General features: G+C 43.1%; 1 protein-coding gene across 2 annotated transcripts in view; it reads right to left on the bottom strand.

The window, feature by feature from the left end:
• Positions 1–15,277, bottom strand: part of SAMHD1 (SAM domain and HD domain 1) — a 31,390-nt gene that overhangs the window by 2,806 nt on the left and 13,307 nt on the right. For both annotated transcript variants that reach the window (XM_010564547.1, XM_010564548.1), the window contains exons 7-14: positions 13,711–13,811; positions 13,494–13,602; positions 12,801–12,892; positions 11,324–11,439; positions 7,059–7,198; positions 4,153–4,242; positions 2,827–2,931; positions 2,321–2,458 (exon numbers count right to left, since the gene is read on the bottom strand). In XM_010564547.1, the coding sequence (XP_010562849.1) occupies positions 2,321–2,458; positions 2,827–2,931; positions 4,153–4,242; positions 7,059–7,198; positions 11,324–11,439; positions 12,801–12,892; positions 13,494–13,602; positions 13,711–13,811 (891 nt within the window). The remainder of the gene's footprint in view (positions 1–2,320; positions 2,459–2,826; positions 2,932–4,152; positions 4,243–7,058; positions 7,199–11,323; positions 11,440–12,800; positions 12,893–13,493; positions 13,603–13,710; positions 13,812–15,277) is intronic.

The raw sequence follows: 15,277 nt of genomic DNA, 5'->3' as shown, positions 1-15,277 counted from the left end.
TGGCTTTGTGTGGCAAGGTTTTGGTAGTGGGGGGGGTTACAGGGGTGGCTTCTGTAAGAAGCTGCTGGAAGCTTCCCCTGTGTTCAAGAGAGAGCCCATACCAGCCAGCTCTAAGATGGACCTGCCGCCGGCCAAGGCCGAGCCAATCAGCAATAGTGGTAACGCCTCTGTGATAACATTTTAAGAAGGAAAAAAAAGTTAGGACAGATGGAAAACGGCAGCCGGAGAGAGGAGTGAGAACATGTAAGAGAAACAACCCTGCAGACAGTGAAGGTCAGTGAAGAAGGAGGGGGAGGAGATGCTCCAGGCGCCAGAGCAGAGATTCCCCTGCGGCCCATGGTGAATACCATGGTGAGGCAGGCTGTCCCCCTGCAGTCCATGGAGGTCCACGGTGGAGCAGATATCCACCTGCAGCCCGTGGAGGACCCCATGCCGGAGCAGGTGGGTTCCTGAAGGAGGCTGTGACCCTGTGGGAACCCCGCACTGGAGCAGGCTCCTGGCAGGACCTGCGGATCTGTGGAGAGAGGAGCCCACGGAGCAGGTTTTCTGGCAGGACTTGTGACCCCATGGGGGACCCACACTGGAGCAGTGTGCTCCTGAAGGACTGCACGCCGTGGAAAGGATTCATGCTGGAGCAGTTCATGAAGAACTGCAGCCTGTGGAGAAGTTCGTGGAGGACTGTCTCCTGTGGGAGGGACCCCACACTGGAGCAGGGGAAGAGTGTGATGAGTCCTCCCCCTGAGGAGGATGGAGCGGCAGAAAATAACGTGTGATGAAATGACTGTAAACCCCATTCCCTGTCCCCCTGTGCTGCTGGGGGGGCTTGGTAGAGAATCCAGGAGTTAAGTTGTGCCTGGGAAGAAGGGAGGGGTGGAGGGAAGGTGTTCTGAGATTTGGTTTTATTTCTCATTACCCTGCTCTGGTTGATTTGTAATAAATCGAGTTAATTTTCCCCAAGCTGAGTCTGTTTTGCCCATGACAGTAATTGGTGAGTGATCTCTCCTGTCCTTATCTTGATGCACAAGCTCTTTGTTATATTTTCTCTCCCCTGTCCAGCTGAGGAGGGGGAGTGATTGAATGGCTTTAGTGGGCACTTGGCATCCAGCCAGGGTCAACCCACCACAGCACTGTATTTCTTAAGCAACTTGGGAAATTTTGATATAAGCATTTATTTTACTTTGACGCTTGATCCCAGATAGTGGAAAATACCTGAAAAAGTACATGGAACTGAAGCAAGCTATTCCTTTTCCCACTATGACTATCAGAGAAACAAAAGTGAAAGCCAACCATTAGGGGAGAAATGTAACAGCAGATTTGCCAGCACATATATCAAACCTACTGACACTTCCAGCCAAGAAACTTCACAGCTCACGCACATAGCAGAGTGGCTCCATTAGCATTTTCTACTGAGAAAACTTACTTAATACAACCATAACTGCTTCCCTACAACGAAGAATATACTGGAAGTAGTAGCACATGGTAATTTTTTTAGATGAAGGCGCTCACCTTCCTGCAAGGGGCATGCGATGAGGATGCTGTATCACACAGCACCAGTTTACAGCCACAACTGTTACAGGCTTCTCCACCACCTTTGGCAGGAGGAATGCAAAGCAAGACATATGGACTCAGGGTCTGCTTTAGAGCCTCCATTTTACTTGCCAGGGCAGCTCTGACCCAGTTCCCAAGACAAAACAAAATGTCAGATGAGCTGTAATATACCCCTTTCCTTCCTCACAGCTGGAAACTTGTATGTTCTGAGAGTTGACAGAAAAGGGAAACACAGAGAACAGGTAAAGCCTTGCAGGCAACTCACACTACAGACTAGTTGCCCAGAGAGCAGAGGTTTGCAATCTTGTTCCCACAGATATTTTTCACTCTAACTCAGAGCAAATGGACTTGATGTGAATCTCCTGGGGGAGGAGTGAGTTTAACAGCTGGTGAACAAGGAAGGAAAAGAGGAAAAGCAATAGAAGAACTGATCTGACCTCTTCCCTAGATCTTTTAATCTCTCAGTGCTGTTTTAAGCCTTTTATGAGGAAACCTGTATCCATGAACTAGCGAGTGTCTGTGTGGATACTAACTTTGTTATAGAAACATGACTTCTCAAATGACTTAAGTTAAATCAATGCCAATCCATCACTATTTCAGTGAAACCAAAGCACGCCCAGATGCGAGCCACAATAGAACCAGAAGCTAGGTTAGTGAGGAGTGGCTCTGCCACAAAGACAAGGCCTGAATGCCAAGTTTTTTAATGAAAGAGCAAGCTTATGGACAAAGGTGAAGAGCTCTAAGAACAAGAAAAATAACATGTGAATATTACCTGTGGTTTGGTGAAATCCTTCTCTATACACCACTGAATAAAATACTGTTTTGCAGCTGAAATAGTATCTGGATCCTGACTTTTGCAATAAACCCGGATAACCTGCTCCGCAAATGTCATGGGTAAAAGCTTTGAAACCTTTGGAATAAAAAAGAAATAAGCTTTAGTATTTCCTGGAATTTAGGGTCCACTGAACTTCAATTTTTTCATCTGAATACAAATGGAAAGCAGTAAAAAACATCCCACTACAATCTATGAGCTTTATCCAAATCAATTGTATTTTTCTAAGACTCCCAGTGTATTCAAGTTAAATACTGTTCATATGCAAAGGCTACCAGGATTCCAGATTGTCATAGTACAACACACACCAAAGACCTGCAAGGACACAGATTCTACAACCTCTCCACAACTCCTGCAAGAACTACCATGAAGGACTGTAATTGCTTCTATAGCAAGCAGTGAAGGAGATGTCCTTCAGAAGCCAGCCAAGGAAAATAAAAGACTACCTGTTCTTTACTGATCTTGACTGCCTTGGAAGGATCAGCCTTGCAATAGAAGAGAACTTTATCAATGGGATTCTGTTCTTTCATTCCATAATCCATGTTGATAACCTTGAAGTAAAACAAAGAAAATGGCATTTGTTAATGTTTATCTTTAGTTTTCTCACAATAAATATAAAAGGATACACACCAGACTTCTGTAAATGACACTAATCAAATAGAACAGTAATTAACAAATGATTATGTAATAAAACAATCTGGTACTTGCATTTTATATCTTTTCTTCCACCACCTTTCGCCCTGAAGCTGCCAGGTGGATATTCACATTTAGACCAACCAGCTCCCAGTCGTGCTCTGAAACACTCCAGTTTCAAACAGTGGAAGCATGCTGGTCCCTTGCCAGCCTGTGCCTCCACGAAACACACAACCTACGGAGGCAGCAGTAGAGCTTACAATTTTAAGCATGAGGTTTAGACAACATTAGTTACATCTGCTTGGTACACCAACAGTTTTGTGGTCAGTAGGGAGAAGCCCACTTGCCCATGACTTCAATTTGTGGGACAAGGAAAGCACAGTCAACTACTTTAAAGCTAAGTAAATTGCTACAATTTTACCCAGCCTGAAGTGACTCTTTAATGCAAGGGAGCTTTCGAAGTGATTTGTGATGCACTCTATGGAAAGCGATTCTTTAGCTCTTCTCAGAAATTAACCAAGAAGAGGGATTAAGCTATTCAATACGTGCAGACTGCTCAAGCTCTCTCCTCTGTCACGCTCTCTCCTTCCCACCAGTGCTGGCTGGCGACTGAGCTGTGGCAGCAAGGTGCTTTATGCAGAAGACAAAACCCAGGAGCGACTGCCATGCATCAGGTATGCAATACCAGAAGCCTGGAAGTCACTGTGCCTGTGGGCCCTCCCACTGGGGCCCACAGTTTACTTGCCTTCATAATCCACAGCAGTGGTTCCTGGACTGTTGACTTTAGCACCCATATGCTAAAACTCAAAGGTTTCCGTTCTGCCTCTTTTCAGAGTGAGGACAGTCATGGGAGAACACATTTGTCACTGCGAACAGAAGTGCCCAAAGGACAGCCCAGTGAAGCTGCCTGAAGCTTCTGCCCCCAGGTACTCCCAACCACAGCAAACCTCCCAAGGGGAAGCTCCTTGCTCTCAGAGCCTTGAGTTGAATAGCTAGGACTGCATTTATGAGGCAACCCTGTGGGTTTGTTTTTCACTTTGCGAATGTACTGAAACGTTATCTTCAATTTTCACTATGGTATACAAGACCCACTGTGATTGAGAAGTTTTTACTCTGAACCTGCTCTGAGAGATATTTACATCAATTATGAAATCTTCAGCCTTTAGCTCCACATCTGGAGGATCCTTTTCTGGCTTGGAATTAGCAATGCTTTCTGCCAGGCTATTATTCTGAAAAAAAGACAGTAACTCAGATTACATTTATGCACTATCAGGTCTAGACCAAGGCAACAAAATGCATGACAGAACATGTCACTAAACTAAAACTTTCATTTCTTTGTAGCTTGACAGACTCTTCGTGCAGCAATCTGGTTGTTCGAATCCTTATATATCTTAGCCGTAACTTTTCTACCAATTTGTAGAAACAAAACAAGCTTATATAACCAAGACGACCCAAATACTGCTAGTCTGTGGAGGAAGAGTTTTACACCTGATGACAGGGGGTGGAGGTGGAGAGAGAGTCCATCCAGAAAGTTGAAATCTCCACAAAAGCAGAAAATAACTGCCTTCAAGCAATTGGTTTATGAATACAAATGTTTTCCAATTAAGTTCCCCAAAGCTGAATACTAAATGTTTTTACCAAACTTTTTTTTATTTTTCCAAATGAAGGGCTGCAGGATCTCACCCTCTAATAAAGCTTTTATACCTATACATTGAAACATATAAAAAAACCCCGAGACAGATAAGATCAGTAATGTCATTGATCACTATTAAAACAAAACAAAACAAAAAGCAGCAAGCTCCTAGGCAAACTTTGGAGGGGATGGTGACGTATCTCAAAAGCTGAAAGCTGAAACCCACAAAGGGGTTTTTGTCTGATTTTGGACCTGAGAGGGTATTTCCTGCAGATAGCTAGGCTAAAGCCAAGCAGAGGATCACAGTGTGATGGAGAGTAGTTTTTCATGAAAATGTATAAGTTTTCATTAAATGGCTGTGGCTGGGCAGGAGAGAGAAGGTGGCCTGTTTACCTTTGTCCAGGGCTGCTATGTTATGGGGAAGACGCAAGATTTGACGAAGTAAGATTTCCTGGGAGCAACTGAGACTCATGGGAGAAAAGCTTTGAGTGCAGCACAGAGCATTCAGGAAGAGAGGTCCAGAAGGGAAGGAATTCAACCAGCAGCATTTTTTTGCGATGATTTGTCCATTGCAAAGACGGGGAGACTGCTCAGAAGAGCAGGGAATCACACACATTGCCAACTGAGGCGTATGTGTGGTTTGTTGTGAGTTAAGAAGCCAAGGAACGGTTTAGACGGAGAGCAAACCTAGACAAAGAATTGCCAGGAGGCAACTGGCAGGAGGCAGTCTGTTTATAAGCTATTTTATTTCTATTCTGTATCAGAATGTTTGTATGCTAACTTTCTCCTTTTCTTTGTTGTTTGCTTGCCTTTTTTAAGTTACCTCTTCCAGTTTGCATCAACTGGAAACTTAGCTTTGAATTTAAGAATTCTGTAGCTATTTGGGATGTTCCCCCAGCTCTGGCCACCTTGAGGATCACAAAACTGGATGGAGCTTTGAGCAACCTAATCTAGTTGCAGATGTCCCTGCTCATTGCAGGGGGGTTGGACTTGATGACCTCTAAAGGTCTCTTCCAACCCAAACCATTCTATAATTCTAAACATAAGAGCATTACAGTCTCTTAAGAAGCAGAACAGACACAGCTATGTCTTGGCCAGCCACTGCTCACCTCCAGCACTTCAGAGGAAATTGAGCCCCCAACACTCCTGCAACAGGCAACTCCTGCACCACAGGAGGAAAAACCCTCCCCCAATCCCTCAGCTGAGCATCAGAAGCTGCAAAGCATTGGCTGGATTATGACACCAACAGTGATCCAGTCTCCCTTCAAAACAACACACTGGACACCCCAAGACTCAATACCTCTGGCTGGATTTTCAAAGTGAGAGTTTTTCTTTTCATTAACCAAGCTTCTAAAAGGAACTGTTTAAAGGTAGAAGACATGCAATTCACTCTTCTGCCCATCTCATTTGTTAAGCTACCTATCCTGAACTCCTCTTCAGAAGGGCAGAAACTTGAAAATCAATGTACAACCATTTAATGTTTTCCTTCCTCCTATTTCCTCCTACTTTTTTAATACAGGATCTCTTAAAAGTACTTTTTCTTAGACAAAGAACACAAGAAAACCTTCTCTTCAACAAAATGAGGAACAGAGCAGGAAGAGGAAGAGAGAAGACATCTAGTATTCCTCCTCTAACCTTATTCTGTGAAAGAGCTGAATTATTCTTATTAAAACTTTCTAGATAGTCAGCCACTTCTGGAAATTTGGCATGGAAAATTTTAAGCATCATGGCTGAAATTTAGAGAAAATTAACTGATGATTTGATAACATGGTATAGCACGTTACAAGAAAAGCTGAACCACCTGAAGTAACGTCAGCTCTAACATAACATGATTTTGAAATAAGACAACAGTTAAACTGATGTCTGATGAATGCTTTGAAAAGCAAACACAGGAAAAAATACATGCATGCATATGCTAAGTACAGACTTTAATGCCAAGAAATTAGAAAGCTGTTATTCAATCTGACATTTGTTCTCAAAGTAAAGCACACAAATTACGATTCAAAGCAAATGTGTTCCTTATTATTTTGAAATTTTAATGAACACAATATGATAGTAATAACCTTCTCAATCACTGGACTGTAACAGCTTTCCATGCAATTTTGTATTTTTCAGAAAACAGGTTTTTTCTGAAAATATTTCTGCAATAATCAACTTCTGAATTTCCACCTCTTGCCATTCTTCTGGCTGTTTGTAAATAAAATTCTTCCCAATTGCTGATAATATGTTTCATGTCTCAGCTACATAAAGACAGGAGGTGACTTTTGACTCTATTTTTGGAATAGCAGTTAAGCAAAAAACCCAGTCAAAACAAACAAAACCCACATGGAAGTAGAGAAAAAAAGATGGTCAGCAACTTAGAGAACATTTTTACAGGGACAGAATACAGAATCTTCCACCAATGGACGTTACCTTTACAATTTGCCTCATTGTTTCAGGTTGAGTCTCTCCTAAAAACTTGTATAATTCACGTCGTTCTATTTTATGCAAAATGTCTCGTGCCTCCTTCAGTTCTGGACAACTTGAGTGCAGAATTTCCAGGTAGATATTATCTGCCAAAGTTCCATTGATTTTTGTTAAGCATGTCACAATCCAGCGTCACAGCAAAATGCATGTACAGGGACAAAGGTTAAAGCAACAAGAAAAACTGCTGCTTCAGGAAAGACACTCACTTTCAGAGAATAACTGAACACACCAAGTATGACAGCTGAGAAGTCACTTACAATATCACCTTGATTATCATCAGATTCATAACAGTTGATGACAGAAAAAGTAGCTTAATTCTCACCCTTGCAACAAGTTTTATTATTTCACTGGAAGTTGCTTCCTCTTCTTATTTAGCCAATCTTGTTCAGCAGAACATCCTAAACCCCAGCATTAACTGGCTCAGGTTCAAGGGTGCTCTATCTTGTAAAAGAATAAAGAATTCAGAATTTCTCAGACTTTGGATGCTAGCATCAAAGTCCCCCCCTCCTGTCTCCACATGATAGTGAAGTATGCAGTGTGTTTCCCACCATCAATATGAGCAGCAAGACACAGGCTTCTTTTGATGTGGCTTCAGAGCAGAAAGGTTATTTTTGGCTGTCTTAAAGAGACTGCTGCTGGCAGAATGCTGCTCACCTGTCACAACCAACACAGATGCACTCCATTTCCATTTGCATTCCCCAGCCAGAAACACCTAGACAGCTTTGCCATGTGTTGCAAGCATAGCTCTGCAATGCCCCACCTAGGACCACAACTGGCTTAAGAAGCTCCTGACACACTCCAGAAGCAAGCTATGAGCCATGGATCAAAACCTTTAACTGAGGGTTGTTTTTATGGACAAGGTTGATCAAACTCAGGAACCTCTCCACGAGAAACAATACACTAGGTCTCTTCAGATTGAGAGAACAGATAATGCAGGGGAAATAATGTCCTGGTTTCAGCTGGGATAGAGTTAACTGCCTTCCTAGTAGGTGGTACAGTGCTATGTTTTGAGTTCAGTATGCGAAGAACCTTGATAACACTGATGTTTTCAGTTGTTGCTCAGTAGTGTTTAGACTATAGTCAAGGATTTTTCAGCTTCTCATGCCCAGCCAGGGAGAAAGCTGGAGGGGCACAAGAAGTTGGCACAGGACACAGCCAGGGCACCTGACCCAAACTGGCCAACAGGGTATTCCATACCATGTGATGTCCCATTTAGTATAGGAACTGGGAAGTGGGGGCAGGGAATCGCCGCTCGGGGACTAGCTAGGTGTCGGTCGGCAGGTGGTGAGCAATTGCCCTGCGCATCATTTGTACATTCCAATCCTTTTATTACTACTGTTGTCATTTTATTAGTGTTATCATTATCACTATTAGTTTCTTCTTTTCTATTCTATTAAACCATTCTTATCTCAACCCACAAGTTTTACTTTTCCTGATTTTCTCCCCCATCCCACTGGGTGGGGGGGAGTGAGTGAGTGGCTGCGTGGTGCTTAGTTGCTGGCTAGGGTTAAACCACGACAAATAAGAAGCCCATTAACACATCCATTGTGCAAAAGCAGTAGTGACAAGGAAGTTTCCTGTCTCATCCTTTACTAAAACTAGGATTTGCTGTTGAATTAGGAGGCAACAAATTAAAAACTAACAGTGGTTCTTCACCCATCATGAAAAAAAGCTAGGGAACTTTCTGCTGCAGAACCTCACAGGAGTTTTCAATTTGCAAAGATCCAAAAGGCAATTGGACAATTTCACAGAAGCATCACTCATCATGGACTACTGAAAACAGCGTATTGTCCTCTCAGAAGCCCACAGGTTGCAACTACTGAAAGCAGGGAAGGATACGCCTTGGTTTAAGAGAACATACTCATCCTTCATGGTCCACTGTTACATCTGACATTGGCATATTCCTCGCAACACTCTCCTTGCTGTTCAGCTCTCCTTGTTGAACAGGACAGCCCTGGCAAGCAGCTCCTTGCTGCAGCAGACTGTAAAAGGCAGGGAACAGTCCTGGTCTCCTTTGCCCTGAGCTGTGCTCCTCGCCAGGTACCACTGGTCAGCAAGCAGTTACAACAGGACCCTGCTGCTAACTTGCTAGCACGGCTGACCTTACAGACCAGACAGCCCCCAGGGAACAGATCCTAGCCCATTAAGAACTTAATCTTCTTGCCTTTCTGCCCAGCCTTCCACAGCCCAACACTGCAGTTCATGCTCTCCAATAGCTACTGCCCCTCAAAGCCAGACCCTTCTCCTCCCTTGGGGCAGAGGCACGCAGTGCCAGAGGAGCCAGGCAGCTCCTCAGCTCAGCACTCTGTACAGCCCCTTCACCTGCTTGATGCAGCAGGTCTATGGTCAGGCTGAATGGGGCTGTGGCAGATGAAGGATTGCCAGCAAAAGGCCATTATAGTATGACAGAGGTTACGGCACACAGGATCCTCTGCAACAGTGCCCTCACCCTCTGTCACCTTGTCCGTGGACCAAAGATACAAGTTCTTGAGTCTCTCTGTTGGCCAGCCAAGGCTTGGTGTTGGAAACTCAGAATAGTTGCCTTGCCACTCAGGCAAGATGCCTTGGGAATCCTCATGAGCCATAGCTCACAGGTGCTGCAAGAGCTGCCAATACTTGGGAGCACTCTTCAGCAAGGTCTGCAGCTGTCACCCAATCACAAACCCCTCAGGGCAGCAGGGTCTGCCTTGCCCACACTGGCTTCCACCCCCTATGCTGCACAAAGCTGGTAAGGGCGTGCCACAGCACTGAACATCAACCAGAGGAATGTTGGTGTGCCTCACAGTGAAGATCAGGAGGGGCAGACAAAAAGACACCATGGTAGTGGGAAGCCATGGAACTACTAACAGAGGACACAACACAACTCTAGCCAGTTTCTGTGAATTCAGTAATTCCTCTGTGTCTTCTCTTCACAGCACTGAGCCAGACCTTGAGAAACGGGAAAACATCACAAGTCTCAGCTCGTTTGCTTCACTCTGTAATCGTGCTGGAGTTCCCCCACATGTCTTTGTGCTGGTTTTGACTGCGATAGAGTTAATTTTTATCTTATTACCTTGTATGGGACTCTGTTTTGGATTTGTGCTGGAAACAGTGTTGATAATACAGAGATGTTTTGGTTACTGCTGAGCAGTGCTTACACAGAATTAAGGCCTTTTCTGCCTCTCACCCCACCCCACCAGCAAGGAGGTTGGGACTGCACAAGAAGTTGGGAGGGGACACAGCTGGGACAGCTGACCCCAACTGACCCAAGGCATATTCCAGTCCATATGGTATCATGCTCAGCATATCAAGCTGGGGGAAGAAGAAGGAAAGGGGGACATTTGGAGTGATGGCATCTTCCCAAGTAACCATTACGTGTGATGGAGCCCTGCTTTCCTAGAGATGGCTGAACACCTGCCTGCTGGTGGGAGGTAGCGAATGAATTCCTTGTTTTGCTTTGCTTGCGTGCATTTCTTTTGCTTTACCTATTAAACTGTCTTTATCTCAAGCCACAAGTTTTCTCACTTCTAATCTTCCAATTCTCTCCCCATCCCACCACAAGGCACTGAGAGAGTGGCTGTGTGGGACTTAGCTGTTGGCTGGGGTTAAACCATGACAGTCTTCAAGCAGGTTGCTGCTCCATGTACTTACCCTACAAGAACTATTCTCACAAGCTCTTATCTGAGCAACCAGAAACTTTCAGCAATAAACTAAGTTGTTCATATATTTTGTTTTCTTCTGTTATATTTGCAAGCAGGGTAGCAATGTCTCAAGCAAATCAACTCAGACCCCATCAGAGCCCTTTGAAACCTGCCTTGGGGTTAGTTTCACACTACAACACACATACAGTACTTCTCTACCTAGTGTAGCTAGATACAGCATTGCTCAGAGCTCACTTACATCCCGCTTGTGCAACAAACTCTGGGCACAGGCAGGACCTCCTGACAGCACTACTTGCAATAATCTGAATTCGAATGTGTGCGGAATGTAAGAAGTTGGTGCTTCTCTCTCTCAACATACAAGCAATTCAAACCAGAAGGTCTTGCTCTCCCAGCAAGATATGAGAGCACAGAGGTTGGACAGCCCAGGTCTGCCCCACCATCTGTGCATAAAAGCAGTACTTGAGAATCCTAGTCATGGGCAAGGGCCCACTGTGCCAACAACTGTAAAAACAGCATTTTAACAGGTACTCATGTTCTTCTACTTTAACAACAAAATCTGAGAGCTCATACCAGTTAGCTTAGTGTAGGCTTCCATGTCCTCCATTGCTGTAGAAATCTGGTACAGCTTTCCTCCAGAGCCTTCTATTTTAAAAAACTTGTCTGCTTTTTGAAAGGCTTCCGTAATCCTAGTTTGAGACAAAATTAAGACTTAAGGATAGCATCATTTTGAAACACCTTATTGCTCAAGAGTCAAAAAAGAAACGCATTAATATGGTATAAATAGAAGACAATAGATGAAACTGCATTCCAAGCACACAGCAGACCCTGATCACACTGCACTATGTCCTATCTCCATGCTGTCATTACAATTCAAGAGTCTTTCCACTTACTGAAAACAGGTTCAGATCAGACCTTAACCTTCTTTCCATGAATGAGCAAGTCCACTTTGTTCTGCTTCAGACTATGAGTTTAACATTGCTTAGACAATTGGATAACCCTGCAAGACAGTGACATGGTCACTCAGCTGCAATGACACTGCCTCACAGATGACCATACTCTTTTACAGACTCGTTGCTCCAGGAGTTAAATGAGAGAATACAAAGCATTGTAAAGGGAAAGCATCATGGACATGGTATTTTTCAGGTAGGAAAAACTGATGTTCTAAAGATTAAGTTTTTCCAGAGTTCCCTGTACCTCGTTGTCATTTCCAGCTCGTACGCTTATTTGGATAGGCTGCTATAATTATGGTAAGCCAAGAACTAAATTTCTTGGCTGTTTTACTCCTCGCATGTAGGTACTATCAAATCTTAGCATCTTCAGTCTGTCTTTTAAAGGATCACTAAACCAGGAGCTGAAGTTTATGAAATGAAAGCAGTCATGAATCACTCTTGTGCCATGTAATCTTCTGCATTCCTTTTTTCCAAACTCAGCAGGTGGTTACTCAGCAGCCAAGATCCTAATGAAAAAAAAAATACTTGGGGATACTAACATTTCTGCTCTTCAAGAAAAGTAAAAAGAATAATGCTATAGGGAAACTTCTATAGGCATCAACAAGAGAAGTACAAATGCAGGTAGCCAGCTGAGCTCGTCCTGAACAATTCCTGCTGTGACATTACATAAACACAAAGTCAGGCCTCAGCTGAGCTACAGTAAGCTTGCTCATTACTTTATTCTGTTAGTAGCCTTGCTCTATTAACCAGCCAGTTTGAGCAAAGTGGTCTCTAACTTACAGATAAAGACTTGACTTCAGCTGTCAGTGGTTAAAACAGCATAAGCACACCCTGGTCCTATGCTTCTTCAGGGCTTTAGTAATTTTCCTCTAACTGAATTTCACATGGAAGGATGTTGCTGTCCTCTTTTTTTTTTGTTAATCACAGCCTCTATGATACTCTAAGCACTGAGCCTTGCCATAAGAATTGGGTTATATAGCCCAGTGGCTTTTATTCTATGTCACATCTTATTCATTATCTGAATATTCCAAACAGAGATACAGTTTCAAGAATTTAAAAATAAACAGAATGCAAGAAAAGCAAAGTATAATACTTGCATTATTTCAATGATGTTGCCAATCTTATGCTGGTATGCTCGCCGGTGCAGGCAATTCCGTGTGTGGAACATATCATACAAATTTCCAACTTCCTGAATCAAAAAAACCCCAATCATCTTTTACTTTTGACATTGACTTATTTGGAAATCTAAAACAATCAAGGAATCAAATGAGCTGTCTCCTTTTATTTGCAGCATAGAGCAGAATGGTTATCTTTCACAATTTACAAATTTTGAAACAGACTCAGGCCGCCATAGGAGAGCAGAGACCTGACAGTGACCCCAGGCAGCCTGGGCAGAGAAGAGGACCTCTTGCTCCTTTAGCAGCCCCTCACCAAAGCCACATTCACCTCTTGCTCAGAAGACTTGGAGCACGATCATGCACAGCTGATGGTTTTGCAGTCTCCCCTGGAGGGACCCACCACAAGCCCTTTCAAACAGAGGCTTGCTCTGTCCCTCCCTTCCTTAAACCAGTTGCTTCTGAGAACACCTTTCAGAGCAGCAACTACTTCTTCCTCTCTTGGGCTAAAAAAGCGTCCAGCAGGCAACCCCAGCACACCCCTGCGATCTAGAGTGCAGCTGTACCATGCTGCCCGAGGCAGGATTTGCCATGCCCCATATGTTCTCAGTGTGCTGCTGTATCTCACACACATTTTGCTGCTGAGTGTTCCCTCGGTTCACATGCACTGCTTACCTTGTCACGGGTACAGAGATGCTTCTGGTTTTTTACTTCACAGACCCGAGTGAATTTAAGTAATCGCTTATAATCAAAATTATTCTGGATTCCTAGGTGATGGCAATCCCTAAAAATATTCCACAGAGAGTGTTTAACAATGAGATCATACTTGTACATACAGTAGCATTGTTTCAGTAGGAATCTTTAATAAAAACAAAAACCATAAGATTTGTACCTTGCAAAATAATCCCATTTGTCAACATCAATGCCATTTTTTTTGTTAGCTACTATCTCATATAGGAAACTTTTCTCCTTTTGCCGACCACGGTAGGGCCACTAACAACAGAAAAAAAATCAGAAGCAATAAGAAATTAAAGTGTGCAAACAATGTCAGAACAATTTTTTAAAGACAGTGGGAATAGACTTTGATTTTCCCTCTGATAAACATCCAACACTGAGGCAGCAAACACCACAAAGACAATGCAAGAGCTTTCAGAAGCTGTTGGGCATTAGAAATCCAGAACTAGGGCTTAAGCAGCTGACTTCCCAGAATATCAGGAAGAATAAGAACCATGTACACAAGTATTTCACTTCCCATTCTACTAAAGCAAAGCCTGCAGCTTTGAAACGCTGAAAAAAAAAAGGATGCATAGCAACGAAGAGGGGAAAAGGTTGGAATAATTTAATCCTCAGGGAATTAGTTAAACCCACAAACACGTCACTGTCTTGCAGTCTTCTGCAACCAACTATACAGCTTTATAGAACAGAGTTTTAAAACAATTATTTAGATGTTTTAAACAAAAATTGTTTAAACAGCCAGCTACTTAAAATCCTAACCAGCAAGTGATAATTCAGCCATGAGGCAAACAGGAAATCAACACCAAAATAAGAAGATACAAGTTCCACATAAACATTATTTTCTTGAAAACTTAGTGATTCTTCAGCTAAACAAAAAATGCCATAAAGTGGTCTTGAAATTCTGAAGGTGGAAAACATTGTACACAAACAGGTAGATGGCTTTCATGTTATCTGCATTACAAAAATTTTAAAATTGATATGAATAAGAATGGAAATGTGTGCAAGCAGCAGGAAGAGAGCACATCATAGATAAAAACATCCTGTGCTGATCACAGAGCTCGGCTACTGGGACAATGTTCAGGAGATCATTTATGTTCAAAGCATAAACAACCCATTGTTTGTGTCAGGACTGGAAGGCCTGCAATGTGATAGCATCACAGCACAGAGACCTCATCAGTAGAGGAGCTTGTACTCCGGTAAGACCACCACAGTACAAATGCCTGCCAGTGGAAGATCCTGCAGCCTAACACCAGGAGGGTGGCAAGAAGGTTGCAACGTATCATGTATGACACTCCTTTTCCTATTATCCTGCTGAAAAACAGGCATAGAATCCAAACAAGGGAAAACAGACATTGGGTAAGAACCTGGCACAAGATTAATGGAAGTGGCAGGCAGCAAGATTTGTGTGCAAATGAGCGTGAGTGGGTAAAAATCAACTTGCAGACTTTGTAACTTAATATCCCCTTCCTACAAGGCCTCAGACTGAATTTTATTATGCTAAGTTCCCTACGTTTATCATTAGAGTGCTGGAGTAAACGTGGTAGAACTACACACTACTACAGCAGAACATAATGGGTAAGTGCTAATATTTGTGGTTGATTTGTTTGGGACAACATACAAATTCTGATTAGGACCAGATTGTCATGACAAATCTCCCACTGACACATTCTTAATTCTGGTAGCAACTGAATGGGTGTTCTTGAAGAGATGACAAGAGCTGTAAA

This window comes from Haliaeetus leucocephalus, unplaced genomic scaffold (assembly GCF_000737465.1).
Source record: "Haliaeetus leucocephalus isolate CR32 unplaced genomic scaffold, Haliaeetus_leucocephalus-4.0 Scaffold182, whole genome shotgun sequence".
Lineage (NCBI taxonomy): Eukaryota > Metazoa > Chordata > Aves > Accipitriformes > Accipitridae > Haliaeetus > Haliaeetus leucocephalus.
Note: the sequence above shows the minus strand (reverse complement) of the source record. Positions and strands in the feature narration are given on the sequence as shown.